Genomic DNA, 16686 nt, shown 5'->3' with positions numbered 1-16686 from the left:
GCTCTTTATGCTATTTGTGAAAGGTTCTTATGACTGTTCCTATCTTACACTAAAGGTGATCTAGTTGGTATCTTCCAAGCCATTAAGAATGGCTCAGACCCAGGTCCACATAGTCCAGCTTTCCACTCTCATGCACAGGCCAGCAGCAGGTTGTGTGGGACATGGGAAGACTGTGTTTTTTTTAGGTCTTTACCTCTGTCAGTGTCTTACAGCTGGCACACCTGGAGGTTTTGCCTCTCCCTATTTTCTTCTGCCTAAAGTGGAGGAATACATCACTAGGCTTGAGAACTCTGATGAAAAGCCACGTGCAAAGGATTGGTGTAGTTTATGAGGGCCACTACTGCCTCTAGCAGTTGCCCCTAGCTGCTACTACTGCCCAAGGCTTATGTGAATTACAGCAACGAGGAGGGGGGTATGGAACACAGTGTCTGCTCATCTTTTTTATCCCTGAAATAATAGCTTTTAAGTGTTCTACCAGCAAATATACATAAGTGTCAGGGTTTAATACATCTAAAGTTGATAGTAATCATCTTTTGTAGCTCCATGTGAAATATTTGATCATATGACCATTAAAACTCTTTTTAATCTGTTTAAAATTATGCCTTGGCATATTTAAGGACTCTTAAGAATAAACGAACATCTCTTATGGACTGGAGTTCAATTTAAAAGCAAGCCATATGTGGCACATTTTACCTCTCTTTTTCATCTTTTATTTATTGTATATTCTCTGTTTTGGTAAAATGAATTCATTTGTGCAAAGGGACTCTATTAAATTTTTATTCCTCATATGCAGTGGTTCCTGATTATTTTCTAGTTGTAATTTGTTTCCTTTTGATCATAGATAATGGCTATTTTAAATGCCATTTTATTATGTTATTTTGTTGAAATATAGTAATTTAACAGTTTTTCTGCATGTGGCTAATTTTTTAACTAAATGGTGTTTTTTTAATGGTTAGTTTTTATTTTTAATATTTCTGAAATCTCTTGAGTGTGTGGGTTTGATTACTTAGGCCATATGTAATTAATTGTTGTATTTCTCATGTTTTTCATAAAGAAATGTTATTGTAAGCTACACTTAATAGAAATATCAGGTGCTTTAAAGTGTAAGTATGCATGATCTTTTGAAATATTTTACACTCACTACCTTATTGCTGTTGTTGGTGAGAAATGCTTTATTCTACTTAAATCAAATATTAAATGCATTTGATTAAATTTATCTGCTATGTTAGAAATAAGCATACTTTAGGGCATTTATTAATATCTTTAGAGAGCTCAAGAATATGTATTCTTTAAAATTGACATTGTTTCTCTTTTTAAAAACATTTCTATAATTTGTCTTATGTTTTTAAACTTTACTTAGAACGCTACCAGTAGATGATGTTTTATTGACTTAATGTTATAAATATTTAATATCAATCTTAAGTTATAAATTATTAGGTAATGTTAATGTGGACTCCTATGAGAGATCTGTAGCTGTTTGGTAAAATGTAAAATGTAGGACAAATACATGATATATAAGCTATCAGTGCTGTTAATTTTTGGTTTGGGTTCTATTTCTTAGATTTTTTTTTATATTATATATTCTCTTTTGCTATTTAAGCAGCAACTTTGCATTGATATTGTCTTTTTAAAAAAATGCTACACTAACTATTGGTCATTCTAATTTATAACAGGGATATTTTGCTCCTCTCCACTCCCACCATCTGTCCATCTGTCTTTAACATTGATTTTTTTTTTTTTTTTTGTTGGTTGGTTTTGGTTATACCTTCAGGGAACTAATTACAGTTTAAGCAACTTTTTAGAGACTTTCTAACATTTAAACACTTGATTGACATGCTTAAGCCTTACAGCATGAATTTGAAATTTTGGGCCTTTAAAGCTTGCAATTAATTTACAGTGTAAATTGATTTTTTTTGTCTCCATCTCCTTCTTCAGTGAACTTCATCATTTTTCATTTATTTGTTTTATCTCAGGGGAAGGCCTTTCAGCCTCCCGCCACTCTTTGCGAACAGGTCTATCTGCCTCAAACCTTTCATTGAGAGGAGAATCGCCTTTATCTCTTCTTCTCAGTCATCTTCTTCCTTCTTCAAGAGCTGGAACCCCTGCAGGCTCGAGGTGTACAACCCCAGTACCCACCCCTCAAAACAGTCCTCCTTCCAGCCCTAGCACCAGTCGCCTGGCCTCCAGAAGTTCCCAACAGAGTCAGCTTCAGGCCCCAGAACTATTGGTTTCACCTGCCAGTGACGATATTCCCACAGTAGTAATTCATCCGCCTGAGGAAGACTTAGAAGCACTGCAAGGCCAGGACCAGAAGAATGAGGAAAATGTTGACTTAATTCCAGGCAACTATCCAAAACCCTCCATGTGTGGTGCTTTCTGCCTCTGGATCACTTGCACTTGGAATGCCTTTCAGCACATAGCTTGAGCAGCATACGTAGATAATGCTTACAATTTATTTTGACTTCTGCATGTTTTTTTTCTTTATAGTATATTGTAGAAAATGATAGAATTATTAAAAATTTAAGTTATAAAAAGACTACAAAGAAGACTACACATAATTTAAGCCCTTTCAAAAATTTTCAGTAAGATTTTAGAGGTTAAAGCATTTGAATGGTTCAGAAAAGCATAGAAATTTTTTATAACTAATGTTTCCATTTGCCATGAATTTTTTTTTTTTTTGAATGGTGGCTTTACTTCTTGCGTAGTTAACTCATAAGGTGAATGAACACATGTACATAAGTGAGGTGATGAGCCTTTTTATCTATTTGGTGCTTTTCTCCAAAGAATGTAGTACATTTTAGCCTTTTTAAAAAAGATAGTTATTGGAAAACTTCAATCTTCTCAGAGGCAAAATGAGAAAAAGAACATTCAATCCTGACTGCCTGGAATCATCATTATTTCAAGACTAGTATTTATATTTTGGATTGGAATTTAATTGTTCTTTATTTAATGCTGTATCTATCTTTAATCCAAATGTACTTTGAGATTTTTAGGACCAGAGTTCCTGTAGTTACAGCTAGGATATATTTTTATATATGAATTTGAAAAATTATTTCTTAGTGGATAAAAGGGCTATAACTTACATAAGGGCTATAAATTATGATAATTTGGTTCTTCCTTATATATTGCTTAAATGTACATTTATACACATATCTTTGTACCTAATTCTTCTAAAATAAGTATATTTTAGTGAATTTTTTATTCATATTTCAGCTAACCCTCATCGTGACATATAACACTAACTAGTGGTTTTAATCACTGAATTATTAATCACATTTTTCCAAAATACTGATAATATCTAACACTTTAGTGGTGATTATTAACCTATTTAATGTGCATACACATTTTGGAAGTTAGGTGGATATATTCATTTTCATAAAGTTAGAAAAGTTAACTTCCCCAGAGTTATATAACTAGAAAGTGACAAGTCTAATTACTCTGACTACAAATTCTTGTTTTCATCATTATATAAAAAAATCTATCTCTCTATTGCTTTTATCCAAACACACCAATTACATTTAATCAAAACTTAGTGTAGTTGCAAAAAGGATACACTTTTAGAAGTACAAATGCAAGTTTTGTGGCTAAATGATCACAACATTAGTTATAATCATACCATTGTTTTATAGTTGGTTCCAGACACAGTGATAGATGCTTTTCAAACCTATTTCTAATTCCTGTGACAATTTGATGAGATTGATGTTATCCCTATTTTACAAATGAGGAAAAGATTAGAGATGTTAGGATCATACTGTAAATGACCAGAGAAGGGATTTGAACTCAGGTCTACTTACAACAAAGTCTGCAGTTGAGTGTTTCACTGTGAGTTTTACCAGTTCATGAAAATGATACAGCTTAATAATGAGGTAACTGAACATAAAGTAGGAAAAAAGAAAACCCTAGAAATACTTATTCAGAGAAATCAGCACTGTTTTAATTAAGAAAAACTATCAAGACTTACTACTTTTCCTTAAACAAAAATGATTTTAAAGTTGCTTGTTTTAGGCCATGTGAAAGTGATAAAAGGAGCAATTAACTATGGATTGAGGAACACAAGTTTTTATTTTTTTTCCCATGAGTTTGTTTTTTTTTTGCCATGAGATTTGTCAGCCTTTCTGAAGAGAAGAAATTAAAATGGAGGAAATTTCTAAAGACAGGAAAAAGCTCATAATTACTGTTTAAGAAGACATCTGTAGCAGATTATGTAATCATTGAGGAAAAATAATAGGCACAGCTATACATTATTCCCCGCTTAAATTCCTTGGTGCTTAAAGCACCCAGTAACCCTAGAGAAGTTTCCTTGAAGTCTGATACTATCTTAGAGGAGGAAGGTAGCCTCAGCATCACTTTGGAGAGACTACTGCTGTAGCTTTTTGTGTTGTCATGGAGTCATTATTTGTGCATACCCATAATAAAAAAGAAAGTGGTGTTTCCCATTAGTCGTTTGTTGGAGGATAATTATATGTAAAAGAGGTGAACTTATTTTTAGTATTTGTAAATATCTTTTTTCTAAATCATTGTTTCTTAACCTTAGCACTGTTGACATTTTGGGCTTTAAAAATTCTTTGCTGGATGGTTGGGTAAGAGGGAACAGTCCTGTGCTTTTTAGGATGTTTAGCAGCATACTTGGCCTCTACCCCACTAGCTGCCAGTAGCACTCCTCCCCCTAGTTGTGACAACCAAATATGTCTCCAGACATTGCCAGATGTCTCGTGGGGGGCATAATCTTCCCTGGTGTGAACCACTGCTGTACCTACCTCTACTTTCAAACTTTTTTTTTTTCTTTTTTGGAGACAGAGTCTCACTCTGTTGCCCAGGCTAGAGTGCCGTGGCATCAGCCTAGCTCACAGCAACCTCAAACTTTTGGGCTTAAGCAATCCTTCTGCCTCAACCTCCTGGGGCTACAGGCATGCGCCACCATGCCCAGCTAATTTTTTCTATATATTTTTAGTTATCCAGATAATTTCTTTCTATTTTTTTGTAGAGATGGGGGAGGGGGGGCTCACTCTTGCTCAGGCTGGTCTCGAACTCCTGACCTCGAGCGATCCTCCCGCCTCGGCCTCCCAGAATGCTAATGCTAGGATTACAGGTGTGAGCCACCATGCCCGGCCTACTTTCAAACTTTTATTGACAGAAAACTCTGATATCTTTGATTTACCTTTCTCTAGTTTGATTTGCTATTTGAGAAAAAAATGTAAGTGTAAAATAATAGATTTACTGGAGTATGATTTTTAAAGTCCCATTGTTGATTTTATTTATATACCCATTCATATCTGTTTTTTCTTTTTCTTTTCCTTTTTGTTTAAAATTGAGACAGGGTCTCAACCTGTTACCCAAGCTAGAATGCAGTGGCATCATCATAGCTCACTGCAAATTCAAATTCCTGGGCTCAAACTATCCTCCTGCCTTAGCCTCCAGAGTGGCTGGGACTATAGGCACGTGCCACCATGCCTGGCTAATGTTTTTTTTTTTCTTTTTCTTAAAGCAAAATCATACAGTCCTTCTGAGCTATCTGTGCTAATGATAGAGAGCTTTATTTTTTGGTGATTTACTCATTTAATTCTGATTGCTAGTAATTTATTGTAGGAATTTACTGACTGAGAAAACAGCTTTAATTTAGCTGAGGTTGGAAAGGACTTCCCAGAGACAGTAATGTTACAGAACTCTAGCCTTCACCTGGCATGCCAGTTTTGAAAAAGGGACAGGTTCAAGATGACCAAGTTAGTCAAGTGACTTCAGGTTATACCTTCCAGCTTTGTCAGCATTGAGATCCTCATCGTTTCTTCTCATTGCTGCTGTATCTTTACTTTTCCCCACGGCCTTCTCTTCATTTCACTCATCTCCCTCAAATCTGGCAGCTTGGCCTATTCTGGAAAACTGCATTATGTATTCTTTTGATTATACCCCCACAGGTTGAATGCATTTAGCTGTTGGAAAGATGTAATGCTCAGTTGTAGTTGCTACCACGGCCTTAATGATACTTTTAATTTTCTTGTGTGGAGTTAGTTGGAAGCCACTGAGATACTGGTTAACTTTTATCCCCTCCTTGGGCAAGGAAAGGACTCTCTTCTGTAAGTTTAGGAACAAAGGCCAAAGAAGAGGAATCTCAGTAACTTTTCAGTCCTCGGCTAACTGTGAAAAATGAGTTAAGGCTTGGGAAATAGTTTTTATTTCAGAAGTGTTTAACTTTTCCAAAGGATGATCACATGGCTATTTAGATTGCAAATTAAGATTTTTTGGGTTGCATTGACATCCTAGTTTAGGCAATTTAACAGAGAAGTGGCTATCACAGCAGTCTTCTGTCATTGAGTTTAAGCAATCAACCCAGATGACTTAGTTTCAATATTCATTAGTTATAGTATGTTCTAGTCTACTGAAATGAAAACACCATTAGATGCATCAAGTATATCTGATGTGCTTAAAATTCTGGAAGTTGATTACCAAATTAACTTCAAAGTTTATAGGCTCTAATCACAAAACAGATTTTAACTGAATTTCTGTGGGTCACTAGATTGTTGTGAGTGGCACAGTTAAAACTAAAAGTAAAGTTGATTGTATGTCAGTGCTTTTTCCCCCTATAACATTCAATGTTTTAGGTATTATTGGCCTATATTCTTGGACTAGAAAATCTTTGATATTTTAAAAATATGAGATTCATTTAATAGTAGATATCTGTGTAATATACTTAAATTTTTGAGTTTTGGGCTTTTGGTAGAAATCATAGTATTAATGATTGATCATATACTAAGTGATGTTTTTATTTAGGTTATTGTTGTGAAATGTTGCTGTTGAATGTCACTTGAAGTGAATATACTAATGTTTGAACATATATTTATAATTTGTAATCCAAACAACTATCATTTCTAATCCAAATAAGCCAATTTTATGGCTTTGTCTGAATTTTAGAGGTTTGAGTGAGTCACGTAGATACAAAGTGGCAGAGTGCATATTTTAATACAGATTCCTTTAATTATAAAACTCTTTATTCTTTGCACTTACATTATAAAAAAAACTTGCTTATTGTATTTTAAAGTTATGTTTCTTAGTAATAATGATACTAGACATTATAGATGTAAATACTAACAAAGAGAAATGAAAATTTTTGAGGAACTGTTTTGATTATGGAAGATTATATTAATTCAACCTACATTTAGCTGGTATAGCTCTTAAATTTTTTGAGTTACACTTAGGGTTTGCAGAGAATTTGATTGATGTTAGCATTTAATTGGTATAGTTAGGCATCATTAAGCTTTATGCAATTTACATGTATGTAATATACTGAAAATATATTCCCCAAGTATTCATACTGATAATCAGATTAAGGTATTTCTTCCATCCTGTGTGGTTCCACACTGACTCACTTTTTTTTTCTTTTTGCAAAAGGCCACCATTTTTGTAAATTCCAATTGTATTATTTTAAATATGAAAATGTATAGCTTCATCATTGCTTCAAATATCATTCTGGTTTTGCTGGTATGTTACTAACACCTGGCACTGTTTTTTTTTTTAACTCCACACATTTGCTTTTATAATCATCACTTTCAGGATATGAGCAGAGTCAGGTTGCAAAGAGAATTTTCTCCATACTAATTTGGAATTTGTTCTTAAATACAGGTATTTTGGCCTCTCCACAGTCTGCTCCGGGAAACTTGGACAATAGTAAAAGTGGAGAAATTAAAGGTAATGGAAGTGGAGGAAGCAGAGAAAATAGTACTGTTGACTTCAGCAAGGTAATTCTATTATTAGCTATAAACTTCCATAATCATTCTTATTGAGAAAATAAGTAGTAATTTGTGGCTCTGATTGTAGTAATGTTTTAGTAAACTGGTGCTTTCAAATGTGATGCCTGTGATATGTTAATTTACGGTAAAAAATTGTAAGAAGGGTTATAGGTAACTTCTGAGTAGTTATTAACTTTATATGCTTACCAGTTTTAGAAATATGAAAAAGAATATGTGAATAATATGATATTTCCATCTATACCTACCCATAGATATCATGAAACTTTAGTACCTTTCGAACTACAATCATTTGTTCTGGAGCTACCACCACTAGAAAGATTAATTCTGGGAGTGATGTTACAGCACTAGCGATTCAGCCTTTCCTGGGCTGTAATGTGATCCCAGAATTACTGTCTTACGGTGTCAGTACTTTCTGGAATGCTACTGGGAAACATATCAGTGCTTCCCCATGGGTAGGTAAAGGCATGGATTAAAAACAAAAACCTGTATCAACTATGATTTATTTTGGTAGATGAGTAGTTGAGATAGGAAAAAAACTTTATTAGAGTTTAAATTACAACTGAATTTAAAGTGTACTTTATGAGTACTTCTTAACAGCAATTGATTCTATGTAGCCATTGTAATTTTTTAATATTAATTTGCTACAGGATGATATTCATGATATTTTAATATTTTTGCATCCTCTGAGACTTTTTATTAAATGTGGTTATGTCAAGAAGATTCAGTTTCCTTAAGCCTTTTATTCTATGATGTAAAGTCTACAAGTCACATTTTACAGAAAAATAGTTTAAATGATTTGCATTGCGGCTTTGCTGAGCTTAATACTCTAAAATTATAGAAAGGTTGCATTAGGGTCATTGGCTGTACAGAAAGACTATTGTACTTTTAATTCTTGTATTCTAACTTGATCATAGTTTTACTGGTGCTCCTATTATTTTAGATCAGTAAAAAGTATTCAGTAAACTACATTGCAATTTATCTCTTGTTAATAAATTAATATACTTTATGTTAAAGATCTCCTCTAGACATGGCAGTTGCCGTTTATTTTTGTTCCTCTGTCACAGTTTTACTTTTTTTTACTTGGCCTATCTTTGTGTACACCTCCTTGTCTCCTGTTGGGCAGGAGTCTGCCTCCTGGCACTGTAGTTGTGGCACACTGGGTGTGGGACTCAAGAGGCCCGCTGTAAGTGCTGGTTTTATTTTTAATAGATAGCCCTGTAAGTGGTTGTTTAGTGACTTGTGTGAAACCGCGTATAAATGAAGAAGTTCATATACTTTGATATCATGTCTGTAACCTTTTCCTTGTAATTATACACAGAAAACTAAATTTCATTATCATACCATTATCATATATCTATACCAATAAGGGCTATTAATTTTAGTTTTAAATAAAAATAATGATTTTTGTCCCACTTAATGAAAATACTGGGGACTGTCCAGAGTTTTTTTTTTTTTTTTTTTTTAAAGGGGACTTATTTTATATTAAGGGACTAATTCATTTCTAAGATTAAATAATAGAAAATCATAAAATGAATATTTTTTAGCGCTGTGTATAATTTCATGAACAATTGTTAGTTTGTGAACTATATTTGTCCTTAATAGTTTTTAATGAATACTGCTATATTCATTGAAAATTTTCTCAAGTTTATGTTTGATAATTTAGATCTCTGAAATAGTAAAGATTGTGACAGTTAAAATAGTAGTATTGATAAAAATGTGTTTTGCTTGCTTTTTTGTATTTGTCTACTCCATTCTTTATATTTGTGAAAATTTTGGCATTTATACATTCATTAGATCACAAGTTTTGGTTAGCAAGTAGTAGTCTTAAAAAGCATTTTTTCTTTCCTGTTTCCCTCAAAATAGTCTTATAAATACCACGCAAACTTTATTTTTAATTATTATTTGTTTGTCAATAGGTTGACATGAATTTCATGAGAAAAATTCCTACGGGAGCTGAGGCATCCAATGTCCTGGTAGGAGAAGTAGACTTTTTGGAAAGACCTATAATTGCGTTTGTGAGACTGGCTCCTGCTGTCCTCCTTACAGGGTTGACTGAGGTCCCTGTTCCTACCAGGTAAAGAGTTAGTTCCAGTTAACATTCTCTAATTTCATCTTCATTTTGCAGGGTCTGAGGAAAAAAACCAAAAACATTCTCCTAGCATATTCAAAACCTAAAAAATTTTTATCCACTGAAAGAGCAAGCATGTTGCTTTATGTAATAAAAGCTTATTTTAATTGTTGATATTCAGCCATTGTACCAAATGCTTTGAATCTTAATGCATGAAAGAGTTTTCTTCTTGGAATTAAAAAATAAAATGAAATAAACATCATCTTTTTAAGACATACTCTGCTTTTGTACCTTCATAAAACATTGGTTTTTCTTTAGTATAGTGGTGAGTTAAAAAGTTTGGTATCTTAGGAACTTTGGTTTAAAAAAACAGTGTGTGATTTTAGATGAATTGTCTAATATTCCGTGCAGGCAGTGCAGTCAGAGAACATGGAGTTGAATCCTTTCTCTGCCACTTACTTTTTATGGGGGTGGGGTTAAGTAAAGGTTGACTTAAATTTTCTAAGTTTCGTTTGTAAAATGAGGATAATCCTTCGTAGGGTTGTTTGAATGTAATAATGCCTTTGAATTAGGCAAAATGCTTTGTTCTGGCCTGCCCCAAATTTTCTGTTCAGTATACAGTATAAATAAAACATTAAACTGGGGGTAATATCCATAACAATAATTAGTAGTTGTGTTATAAATCAGTGATCTCCAACCATTTTGGTACTGGGGACCGGTTTCATGGAAGAAAAGTTTTTCCATGGACTGGGGGTCGGGGGATGGTTTTGGGATGATTCAAGTGCATTACATTTATTGTGTTCTTTATTTCTATTATTATTATATTGTAATATATAATGAAATAATTATATGAACCTCTCTGCCAATGATAAGCTATATTTGCAGTGCTAGCATCACTGCCTCAGCTCCACCTCAGATCATCAGGCATTAGATTCTCATAAGGAGTTGCAACCTAGATCCCTTGCATGCACGGTTTATAGTAGGGTTCACGCTCCTATGAGAATTTGAGAATCTAATGTCAGCACTAATCTGACAGGAGGTGGAGCTCAGCAGTGATGTGAGTGATGGGGAGCGGCTATAAATACAGATGAAGCTTCCCTCACTTGACTGCTGTTCACCTCCTGCTGTGTGGTCTGATTCCTAACAGGCCATGGACCAGTACAGGTCCATGGCCCAGGGATTGGGGACCACAGTTATAAAAGGTAATCAGTCTGTTAGCTATTGACTGTAGAAACTTCATTGTAAATGAGACTAATTTTTTTAAATGTTTTTTCTTATTGTGTGTTTAATATAAGTAAACATGAAGAATTAATAAGAGCTTGATGGAAATATACTTATTTTTAATTTACTCAGTTGGTTGCATTAATGATCCAATGTTAAGACAGTGAGAAAAATAATTCCATGCTTCATGTGTAAATTCTCGTAAAGTAGGAGGATAACTGTGACTATTAATATTTTGTTGTAGTGTTAACTAGGATATAGCCAAGTAGGAAGTTAAATATTTTTTATTTAGTCACTAGGATAATAAGAGGTCTGATGTTAAATTTGGAGTTGTAAATAAAAATTCTTTTTCCTTTCAAAGAGGATTAGTTGACTAAAATCCCCTATTTACAACACTAGAATTTTTATCCAGAACTATAATTTGAGGGGTTGTGGATTTTTTTGTGTATACTGCGTTTTATTTGGCAGATCTTACTTTCAAGTACTTGATGGGATTGTTATTCACTTTATTTACTAATTTACATTTTTTTTTCAACACAGACCAGATTTATTTGTTTAATCCAAAAGCATATAGAAGATGGGAACTTTTAATGTACAACATTTAATATCTTAATTACTGTTTACCCTAAGGAAGATGTACAGTGATCTCTTGGTAGAAAGTTAATTATGAGTACCTTTTTTGGTCTTATGATCTGCTTTTGTCTGAGTGGAGTTGTCATCTTTTTTCAGTGATTGGTGTGGAGGAATGGATGAGAGGTCTGAGTGTTATTTCCATGTTACATTTGAATGACTTTTTTTTAATGATTGCCTAGATTTGTATATGTTGTTTGTTCATTTTTAAATCTATGTGTTTTAATGTTTCCTTAGGTTTTTGTTTCTATTACTGGGTCCAGCAGGCAAGGCACCACAATACCACGAAATTGGAAGATCAATAGCCACTCTGATGACAGACGAGGTAACTAAAATATGCTAAAATCCCTTTGAAGTAGATACTGATTATGAAGCATATGTTATATATTAAATTGCAGTTCTCCTTTCATAGTGAAATTTAAAAAAAACCTGTCCTTTCTGTCTATACTGTTTTTTCTCATATTCAGGCTTTAACTATTTATTTGCCTTTCATAAAGTCGTCAAGACCTTTTTGTCAGGATCAGTGGGTACTTTTTAATCTTTTTTTGTTTTAAGCATTTGAAATTATTGACTACCTTCTTAATATTTTGAAATATTTTTTCATCATTTCCATCCATATCAGCATATCATCTCTTTTGGTTTTTCTCAGAAATTTTTTTGCTTATAAATTTCTCTCTCCCATGTGGGGACCTTATCTTTGGCCATGGCATCAGTGACTTCCTGTGATATATTTAGATTTAAATGTAAACTCTTTACCATTGTCTTAACAGGTCCTATCTGAGCTAGTCTTTGCATACTTCTCAAAGCTTGCATCCTAATACTACTCACCCCTCCTCCCTCACTTACCTCCTGCCAAAGTAGTTTCCTTTTTGTTCCTCAGATGTGTTAAACTCATTTCTGCCTCTGGACATTTAGAATTGTTAATGCTTTTGCCTGAGTACTTTTCTCAGCCACCCCTAGACCACCATACCCTAAGTATGGTTTTGTCCCTCATTTTGTTCAGATTTCTCCCACAGTATTACCTCCTCCCAGCACCTTCCCTGGCCACTTTGTTCTTCCCCTTCAGCTACCTTTCTGTATCCTGCTTTATTTTTATCAAAACATACATCATTGCCTACAATTATATATTTATTTAATTACTTGTTTTACTATCTTTCCCTCTGGAACAAAAGGTTCTTAAGTATAGGGACTTTTTCCCTTAACTGTCTCCATTGCACTATCCACAATGCTTAGGCATTGTGTCTAACAAGTAGTAGGTGACCAGTAAATATTTGTCATTAAATAAATTATTTAAGTAAAATTGTTTGCATATAAGTGATTATTGCCTTAGAATAAATGATATTTAAATGTCACAGAAGTAGAATGACATGCCACAGTATTTTATTCCCTAATGAATTACTATTTCTCATGCATAATTTTCTTTTTTTAAAATTGTTTTGTCTTAACACATCACTGTTTTCTTTTGTTGCTTGTTATTGTTAATTTATCTGATAATACAAATAGTGGGTTACCTTTTATAGTTGTTACCCAGGGTAGGGTGAATACCTGCCTGGGCTAAGAGTTTAGGTAATTTTTTTTATTGTTAAGTAAGATTTATAGTATCCAAAGTGAATTTACTATGTGTAGAATTCTCTTTCAACTTTAAAATCTTTTTGCTCAATATGTTTTTTCCTTTAGATATTTCATGATGTAGCTTATAAAGCAAAAGACAGAAATGACCTCTTATCTGGAATTGATGAATTTTTAGATCAAGTAACTGTCCTACCTCCAGGAGAGTGGGATCCTTCTATACGTATAGAGCCACCAAAAAGTGTTCCTTCCCAGGTAAGAATCCAGAGCTGCTATTCTGTGAGGTTTTTTTATTACAAAATTTTTGAATAGATTATAAATTTTGATTCCAAATTAAAGCTATATAAAGAGGTACACTCAGAGAAGTTGTGTCCCCACTGTGTCCCCTTTACCGTCTTAGCCATATATTCATTTCCTGTGGGTAACTATTTGTGATTAGTTTTTTATTTATCCTTCTGGTTTTCATTCAGTAAATGGAAATATGAACATGTATTATTTATTCTTTGTACCAAAAGTTAACATTCTATATATACTGATCTACACCGTGCTTTTTTCATATAATAATATATCCTGGAGATTTGCTCATAAGAAATCATAGAAATATTCCTTACTCTTTTTTCATAGTTGTATTCTATTCCATTTACAGTTGTAGCATAGTTTATCCTATTCCTGGGCTCTGGTTGTTTTCAGTCTTTTGGTGTTATGAATCATTTCATGGTACTCATATGCCATTTTAGTCTTGTGCAGATGTATCTGTTGGATAGATCCACACAAATAGGTTTGCTGGCTCAAAGGGGAATTTACCAGAGTTCCTTCTATTGACTTGAACTGTTTGGACTCTCACAGTGATATATCAGAGTGTCTATTTCCCTACATCCTCACTAACACAGTATGTTGCCAAACTTCTGGATATTTGTCTGTCTGATAGGTAGCTTAATGTTGCTATTTCAAGCATTTAGTGGGGTTTTAATTTGTATTTCTGTAATTAATGAGGTTGAATATTCCTGGTTATCTTTTGTTCATTGCCCTCTACCACCTTTTTTTTTAAAATATTTAAATCGTTCATTGATCCTTTGGAGTTTATCATGGCATATGTGAGTAGGCAGCCAACTTTATCTTTTTTCTAAATTGCTGCCTGATTGTCCCAGTTGATTGAAAACGTTAAACATTGCTCCCCTTCATTGGTGATACTGCCTTTATCATTAACTATGTTTTCATCTGCCTAGGGGTCTGTTTCTGGAATTTATTTTATTTTTCATTGGTCTATCTATTCATAGACCAATTCCACACTCCTTAATTTTTGAAGCTTTTTGGTATATTTTAACATTTAGTGGGTCTAGATTTGTTCTTGCTTTCTTTCTTGCTCTCGTTTTTCTGAGTTTCCTTGGCTATCTTCACATATTTATTTTTCTATGTAAACTTTAAAATTAGCTTTATACTTCCAAAAATAAAATCTGATGGTTTTTAAAAGATTGTGATGACAAATAAATTTCTCAGTGAACTGAGAGAGAATTGACAACTTTATGACATTGAATCTTTCTAGTCAAGAACGTGGTATGTCTCTCCCCCACTGATTTTGTTTCAAGTTGGTTTTTGTATCCTTAAGGAATGTCATTCAAGTTTTCTTTATCTATAATTTATGTACTTCTTGATGTATCTTTGTCCGTTTGTTGCTTTTACATGTATATGAAGACTATTTTTTATGTAAATGTGTGACCCTTGAACAACATGGGTTTGAATTGTTCAGGTCCAATTATATGCAGATTTTTTTCAATAAATATATTGGAAAGATTTTTGGAGCTTCGCAAACACTTGAAAAAACTCTTAGACGAACTGCATAGCCTAGAAATGATTGAAAAAATTAAGAAAAAGAAAAAAAGAAAAAGGAAATTCATGAAGCCATTGTTGTAGCTATGCCAGCAGGTGTGAAACCTTGCACTTTTTGCAAAATACATTTTTATCTTGTATTAAAAATACAGCTTTTATGGGGGTGCAGGATTGCTATAAGAGAGGCATACCTATATACTAATATGATTCATGCAAAAGCAAAGTTATCATAAGACTACTTAAAGCAAAAGGAACCTACGTGAAGGATCTGAAACTGGAGAATTTGATGCTAGCAAAGGATGGTTTGATAATTTTAGAAAGGAATTTGGCTTAAAATGTGTCAAGATAACAAGAGAAGCAACTTCTGCTGACCAAGAGGCAGCAGATGGGTTCCCAGACCAGAAGCCATTAAGAAAATCATTGAGGAGAAAGAATGTCTGCCTGAACAGGCTTTTAATGCAGATGAAAGTGCCCGATTTTGGGAAAAAAATTCCACAAAGGACATTTATTAGTAAGGGAGAGAAGCGAGCACCAGGATTTAAGGAAGGAAGGGATAGGCTAACTCTTCCGTTCTGTGTAAATGTATTCGAGTTTATGATCAGGACTGCCCTTACCTATAAAGTGCTTACCCCTTATTCTAGAATAGTCGAATACAACCTGCCAGTCTTTTGATTGTACAGCAAGAGGGCCTGGACAATGGGAATCCTTTTTTTGGATTGGTTCCATCTTTGCTTTGTTCCTCAAGTCAGGAAGTACCTTGCCAGTAAGGGACTGCCTCCTGAAGTTCTTTTGATATTGGACAATACCCTGGCCACTCAAAACCCCGTGAGTTCAACACCCCAGGGTATCAAGGTAGTTAGTCTGCTTGCCTCAAAATACAATGGCTCTAATTCAGCCTCTGGATCATGAGGAGCTTTAAGGCTCGTTGCATATGATAATCTATGGAAAGGATTGTAAATGCTGTGGAAGAGAACCTCAGTATAGAGAACATCATGAAAGTCTGGAAAGACTACACCATTGAAGATGCTGTCATTGTTATAGAAAAACCCATGAATGCCATCAAGCCTGAAACAATAAATTCCTGCTGGAGAAAACTGTGTCCAGATGTTGTGCTTGGCTTCACAGGATTTATGACGGAGCCACTCAAGGAAGTCATGAAAGAGATTGTAGATATGGCTAAAAAGATAGGGGGTGAAGAGTTCAAGATAGGGATTTTGGAGAAAATCAAGAGCTAATAGACACCACACCAGAGGAATTGACTAGAAGATGACTTGATGGAGATGAGTGCTTCTGAACCAGTGCCAGACAATGAGGAAGAAAACATAAAAGCAGTGCCAGAAAACAAAGAGGCTTTAGACAATCTGGCAAAAGGGTTCTGATTATTAAAGACTGGTTTTGACTTCTTTAAAACATGGACCCTTCTATGATATGAGCAATGCAACTAAAGCAAATGGTGGAAGAAGGATTGGTGCCTTATAGAAACATTTTTAGAAAGATAGAAAAGCAAAAAGTCAGACATGATGTATTTCCATTAAGTTACTCTTAGAGTGTGCCTGCTTCTCCTGCCTCCCCTTCCACCGCCTTCACCTCTTCCTCCTCTGCTACCTCTGAGACAGCAAGACCAACCCC

At 34.1% G+C, this 16686-nt stretch overlaps 1 protein-coding gene across 12 annotated transcripts in view; it reads left to right on the top strand.

The window, feature by feature from the left end:
- The window catches only part of SLC4A7 (solute carrier family 4 member 7), a 112349-nt gene that overhangs the window by 54824 nt on the left and 40839 nt on the right, over positions 1–16686 (top strand). For 6 of the 12 annotated variants that reach the window (XM_069473330.1, XM_069473329.1, XM_069473327.1 and 3 more), the window contains exons 7-11: positions 1974–2342; positions 7615–7730; positions 9659–9816; positions 11899–11986; positions 13339–13485. In XM_069473330.1, the coding sequence (XP_069329431.1) occupies positions 1974–2342; positions 7615–7730; positions 9659–9816; positions 11899–11986; positions 13339–13485 (878 nt within the window). Of the gene's footprint in view, positions 1–1973; positions 2343–7614; positions 7731–8865; positions 8926–9658; positions 9817–11898; positions 11987–13338; positions 13486–16686 lie in introns of all 12 variants that reach the window. The other 6 variants (XM_069473336.1, XM_069473334.1, XM_069473332.1 and 3 more) reach the window with 2 other exon arrangements.

The sequence above is a fragment of the Eulemur rufifrons genome, chromosome 7 (assembly GCF_041146395.1).
Source record: "Eulemur rufifrons isolate Redbay chromosome 7, OSU_ERuf_1, whole genome shotgun sequence".
Lineage (NCBI taxonomy): Eukaryota > Metazoa > Chordata > Mammalia > Primates > Lemuridae > Eulemur > Eulemur rufifrons.
The sequence above is the reverse complement of the archived record's forward strand: the minus strand, read 5'-3'. Positions and strand labels throughout refer to the sequence as shown.